Source organism: Austrofundulus limnaeus, unplaced genomic scaffold (assembly GCF_001266775.1).
Source record: "Austrofundulus limnaeus strain Quisiro unplaced genomic scaffold, Austrofundulus_limnaeus-1.0 Scaffold89, whole genome shotgun sequence".
Classification (NCBI taxonomy): Eukaryota; Metazoa; Chordata; class Actinopteri; order Cyprinodontiformes; family Rivulidae; genus Austrofundulus; species Austrofundulus limnaeus.
The window spans coordinates 1,387,352-1,393,865 of NW_013952491.1; the positions used below are offsets into that span (position 1 = coordinate 1,387,352).

The window sequence follows — 6,514 nt, forward strand, 5'->3', positions numbered from 1 at the left end:
GTAAATTTAATGTGCTTCGACACAGCAAGGGGGGAGGTATTTTGGCTAAGAAAAGGAGAGGGAGGGGCACGACATTCGGCTTTGGCCCGGCATGGAGACAGACAGTATTTTTTACCTCTCTTTCTCTTTCTGTTCCTTTTATTTAAAGTTATGTTTTAGTTTACGTTTGGATCTTGTAGATGTATCTTTGTCATTTTTTCATTTTTGAGATAAACAGTTTGAAGTTTGAACACGGTGGTCCGGTGGAGTTTTTTCGACTGGAAACGGATGGAGCGGGATTTTTTGGAGCGTCAAGCTAAGGTTCATGGAAACTGTTATTTAGAAACTTACACACTGATTGGCTCGTTGTATTTGCGTTTTTTTTTAAAAAGTTGGTTTTTCTCCTTCGTTTTTCTTCCACTCTTGACTTTAACTACTTTCACATTAATTTTAGCAGCCAAAACTGAGGCATAGGGTTAATTTTAGGGTGGGAAGGGGGTTAATTTTAGGGTCAAAATTAAATAATTCTAATATGGACCTCTAAAGGGTCTCTTTCCAAAGTAAGCTAATAATATAAAGAAACGCTGAAACAAAGATCATCCAATCAGGTGGTGTGCTTCGTAACGCCCCCTTTGTGCTCGTCCAATCAGGTGTGTCTGTTCCTTTGGAAACGCCTACTTGTCTGCAGAGAACCCCTTTTCACTGAAGACCTGATGCTACGGAGGACGATTAGTGCCACGAGAAAAAAAATGATTCTGACTTTAAAGTGCCTGTGACATGCACATACACAAGATACAAAAAGTCAAAGAAAACATATTTATATTTAGGAAACTTGGTATAAAACACACGATTTTACCTATTATGTCACATGATTGGCTTATTTTCTTTTGAATTTTGCTCAGCTAAAGTGAAACAGGAAGTGACATCAGAGGGGAACTCTTTGAGAAAGAAGACTCCCTGTTTTTTGTTTATTTACACAACATTGTTTGAACTTTGACTCTTTCTCATCTCTCTATGATAGAGATTAAAATAATCCAAAGAAACATCCGATTCTTCTCTACAGTCTGTGCTGTTAGCCATTTTAGCAACGCTCTGTTTACATGCAGACATTCCCCTTTGACATCACTTCCTGTTGTTTCACAGGCGAATATCTCAACATCTCAGCGGCATGAAATCTTTTTTACAATATGTTATCAGTGTTATCTTTGCAAAAATACATTCATTTTTATTGCAAAAGTTTGATGTCACGGGCACTTTAAACTCAAAATTCTGAGGAAAAAAGGTCAAAGATTTTCTTGGACGTTTTCCTCAGAATTAGGAAAAATGTAGAATTCTAACTTTTTCTCAGAATTTTGACATTTTTCTCAGTTTTTTTCCTCATAATTCTGCGATTAAAGTCAGAATTATTATTATTAATTATTATTTTGATCGTGGCCCTAAACCTCTTCCATTTGTTGCAGAGCAGAGAAACAACTAAAAGCTGCAGGAATGGGTTCAGGACCAGCTGCTTTAGAGAATAAAGTTTACATTTGGGCAGAATTAAAGAGTAAATTGATCCACCTGCAGGCTGAAAACAGAGAGGTTTTATGAAACCTGTCCTGGTGGCGTTTCGTCTCGCAGTTCGAGCTCCTCCTGGAACCGTCACATGCAGGCAGTCAGGAGGACTGAAGGACTGTTAAACCGTCTGCAGCCACACTCAAACTAATGAGAATATGCATGAAGAAGTTCAGTCACGTGTTATCAAAAGGGCCGTCGGCATGCAGTTAGAAACCCCCTCCCTCCAGCGGAGCAGAGGAAGGAGCTGTGGAGCGTCCATGGACTCGTGAAGGAAAAGAAAAAATACACAAAGTTTATATTTATCTACAGGAGTCTGGTTCCTTCAGGGCCGGTAAATCCACAGCAGCAGCAGAGGAGGCAGCAGCAGGAGGAGGAGGACTGCCGGACGATCTGCGCCTCCTCTGAGGGACTCCTGGTTGATGTCCTCCTGGTTCAGGGGGCCGCGGGGGGAGATGGAGCCTGCAGGGTGGAGGTTGCGGTTGGAGCACATGTCGTAGAGGTTTCCAGAGAACTGCATCTTCTTGGACTCCTGCCGGAGGGACTCCCAGACGGCCGCCGCCTCCTCCGGACAGCCGGCCATCGCCACGTTGGCGCAGTCATGGAAGGCGTCCCACGACCTGCGGACACAGAACCCATGATGATGATGATGATGATGATGATGACGATGATGATGACGACGATGATGATGATGATGAGCAGAACTTATAAAACTTTAACTAACTTTAATAAACTTGAGCTGTAGAGCAGAGGGTCAAAATCAGTCACACAATGGGGCAGGGGTGTCACTAGGTTTTAAGGACAAGGGGGGCTTAGCCCCCAGGAGACGCACAGCATTTTTGTATATTATATATTTGTATTGTGTGTGTGTGTTTTATTCATATATATTATATATGAATAAAACACACACACACACACACACACACACACACACACACACACAATACACAATACACAAAAGTGCTATACATATATATATATATATATTTTTTTTATTTACCGTTATTTTACCAGGCAAATCCCATTGAGATCTCAGATCTCTTTTTCAAGGGCGGCCTGGGCCTGAAGGCAACCTATTGTACATGTTTTTGTGTTGTGGGGGAAACGGAGTACCCGGAGAAAACCCACGCAAGCACGAGGAGAACATACAAACTCCGCACAGAAAGACCCCAGGTCCGAACCGGGGATCGAACCCAGGACCTTCTTGCTGTGAGGCGTCGGTGCTAACCACTGAGCCGTTGTGCCACCAAATATATGACATATTAAATGTTTGTTTATTCTGACCACATCATATTGAATTTTTGTTAAAAAAAATTTTTTTATTTCCTTACACCAAAATAGTTTAGGGGGCTCCAGCCCCCCTAAAATAGGCCTAGTGATGTCACTGCAATGGGCCAAACCCAGAGCCAGTTTCTGTTAATGTTCATTTAAAAATGTCACAGATGAAATTATTATATTCTAAATTATGTTTAATGTCACGTTTAGAACAGACATAACCAAACGAATAACGAAAAAATTTAATTTAGACTCATTTTACTCCCTGTCAGTTTGTTCATTTATTTCTTTAATACATTTGATCACAATCCAGCAAATTAGGTTAAAAAAAAGAGAAGAAAACCCTCAATAAAAATCCAACTATTTGACGTCATAATGAGAAAATAATACAGGAAACGATATTTTAACTTCTTTCCACAAAAAAATAAATAAATAAAATAAATCTAAGATCACTGAAAAATTCAACCTTCATTTCCCTGACTTTAAATGGCCAGCTGTCATGAGAAGAAAAAGAGAAACCATAAAACTATTTCACATTTAAATTTCCTTTTGGGCCCAATAAAATATTAACGAGGTCCAGATTTGGCCCTTGGGCCTTGAGTTTGACACCTGCTGTAGAGTAATAGGAGCTTCAGTCTCTTAGAGAATAAAAACTGATTATTTTTACACTCAGCCCGATAAAAGACGTGCTCCACGGTTAATGCACTTTAAACCAATCAGTTTTACGGAGACTGAACTGAAAGCTGAAGTGGTAGTAGCTGAGAGTCGTTCCCAACACGTCTCTGAGTTCTGACAGGCTGCAGAACTTTTTTAAGATTTGACCGTGTTTTTGTCCTTTTTCAACATGAGCAGATTGAATTATTTGTGATGAGTGATAATCATGCAACGATTAATAGGCCTTTATTTATTTATTTATTTATTTATTTATTTATTTATTTATTTATTTATTTATAAACATGTACATACCCAAAGGGGTAAAAAAAAATAAAGTCAGGCATACATTTACTTTTGTTTTTGTTTCACCATCGTTTCCAACGTTTTGTCATCACATCACAGTTCCCTGAAAATTGATTCTAAAATGTTTGAACTTAGAATAGAACATTATAGAATAAAATAGAACAGAATAGAAAAGAAAAGAACAGAATATAATAGAACAGAACTTAATAAACAACAGAACAGAATAGAATTTATTGTCCCTCAGTGGAGTTATTCAGATAAATCAGCAGTTACAGGTAGAAACACAAAAGACAAAAACAATAAATTTGAACATAAAATTATAAATAAACAGAAGTGTCAATAAAGGAGTACAAGTACCAAAATACAAAAACTAGAAGTACTTTATACATCAACCTGAGAATCATTTGAAATGCTCCCATAACTCCCAGTCACTTTATTATATTTAATGTTCCTCTATGAATTCATTGAAACCCATTATAAATGCGTTTAATGCAAAATAATGCATTTCTTACTAAAAACTCCAGATTAAAATTTTTTTTATCTGGTTTTCCTGTTGAGAAAAATACATATTTTGTGGTTAATTTCCATAAAATTAACAAAAAGTCATTTTTGGCAAAACTGAAGAACTGGAGTTTAATAAAACTAAAGCCTTAATGAGCAAAAATATAATTCATTTAAATAAAATATATTTCATTTCAGGCTAAGAAAGCTTTAAAATTATTACCTATTTCTGGTGGACACAAATATTAATAAAAGTTTTCTCTTTTTTCGGAAAGAAGAAGAAGTCCTATTATTACTTTATTATTTACTATTTAGTACGATTCACTGTATTTAATGCTGGAATATTGTTAAATAATATTTTTCAGCAGTTGTGTAAGGTGGGTGAAGTGGAAGGACAACTTGAGTGTTAAAAGCACTGCACGGTCTGACCTTCAGGGTGAATTTGGTGAAAATGGTTGCGTCTGCTCCCACCCTGACAGAACTTCCTGTTTTGTTTCAAACCTTTTAAGTGAAGAAAGTTGCTCTAAGTTCTGCAGTATTAGTCTTTTCACAGCGCGTCACAAAGACTCCGCTCTGCTGATCTGAAAGGTCGAGCGCCGAGTCGAGACGCCGACACGTATTTTCATTCAGAACCCACATCTGCACTTTTGTTGAGTCGTTGCTGTTGTGTACATCAACAAATGGAACGTCAGAAACCTCCGCAGACGAGGCAAATAAAGGAAAAAGAGTAAACAAGCCGTGGGCGTGAAAGAGCAGACGCCAAAGTCAAAGATGCTTTTTTTTGTCTTTTATTCCGTCGACCTTAAAGCTGCGAGTCTGTCTGCCTGTAACTGACTGTCAATTCTTCCCCTCGTCACGAAGAAACCGTCTCTGAGGGGAGAGAACGAGAGGAAAGAGAAAGGAGGCGGAAGGCCGAGAGAGATTCAGAATCTGTCAAAGAAACGCTCAATGTTAGAAACACAAAAGTTTTAAATGAAGTTTTTAATTAATAGCAGCACGGCAGCATGCAGAGGTTCAGCTCAGGCACAGAGACGACTGTTTTTCTGCTCATCAGAAAACTTTAACTCCAAACGAATCCTTGTTGCTCCGGTGAAAAGGTGACTTCATGATGGAAATGATCAAATATTAGAAATAGTTGACATCATTTACCTCTGATTTAGTTTCTGACCGGACGAGATTCCTCTGACCTCATTGTAGAAAAATGTGTTGTAAAAGTGTCTTGTCTGAATAAAACAGGAATCCACTGGATTTCTTCTCAAAACTTTATTCTCAATCTTCTGACTCCAGTCAGGTTCAGCACTCAGCACAGGCCCAAACCCAAACACAACAGCCCAGTCTGTCCATTCTGGACCTTACAGGGACTTCAAAACTAACAACTTCTTCCTAATATTACGATGAATTGACCTTATAATCTCTTCCTGGTTCCACTCCTGGAGGTGGAAACGTTTACGTCAGACGAATGTAACTAACTTTTGTTTAAAAGACAGAACACAAGATAACACACACACACACCAACTCTCATTCTGTTTAAACTTGAAGGCTGCAATGATCAGAAAGTATAAAATAAAAAAACTGCATCTAACATTTAGTTAATCATTTATACAGTTTTCTTTATCATCATGAAACCAACAAATTATTTACCAACAAAACAAACATCAGAAAAACAGAGCAGCTGGAGAAGACCTCCACCTGAGACCTTCTCACTGAGGCATCTAAAGGTGTCCAACAGACTAAAGGTGTCCAATGGTCAAAGGGTGTCCATCCTACAAATTTTCAGTCAAAGGGTGTCCAACAATCAAAGGTTGTCCAATCAACAAATTGTCCAACAGTCAAAGGGTGTCCAACAGACTAAAGGAGTCCAAATGGTGAAAGGGTGTCCAACTGTCAAATGGTGTCAANTCCAAATGGTGAAAGGGTGTCCAACTGTCAAATGGTGTCAAACAGTCAAAGGGTGTCCAACCATCAAAGGGTGTCCAATCAACAAATTGTCCAACTGTCAAATGGTGTCAAACAGTTAAAGGGTGTCCAACAGACTAAAGGTGTCCAACAGTCAAAGGGTGTCCAACTGTCAAATGGTGTCAAACAGACTAAAGGTGTCCAATGGTCACATGGTGTCCAACAATCAAAGGTTGTCCAACKAACAAATTGTCCAACAGTCAAAGGGTGTCCAACAGACTAAAGGAGTCCAATGGTCAAAGGGTGTCCAACAGACTAAAGGAGTCCAATGGTCAAAGGGTGTCCAACAGAC

The 6,514-nt window shown here is 38.7% G+C and overlaps 1 protein-coding gene across 1 annotated transcript in view; it reads right to left on the bottom strand.

The window, feature by feature from the left end:
- Positions 1 to 1,042: 1,042 nt before the first annotated feature.
- The window catches only part of nrn1la (neuritin 1-like a), a gene marked incomplete at its 5' end in the record, with an annotated part of 20,183 nt that continues 14,711 nt past the window's right edge, over positions 1,043 to 6,514 (bottom strand). Inside the window, 1 exon segment of the mRNA XM_014012198.1 lies at positions 1,043 to 2,153. Within this exon segment, the coding sequence (XP_013867652.1) occupies positions 1,859 to 2,153 (295 nt within the window).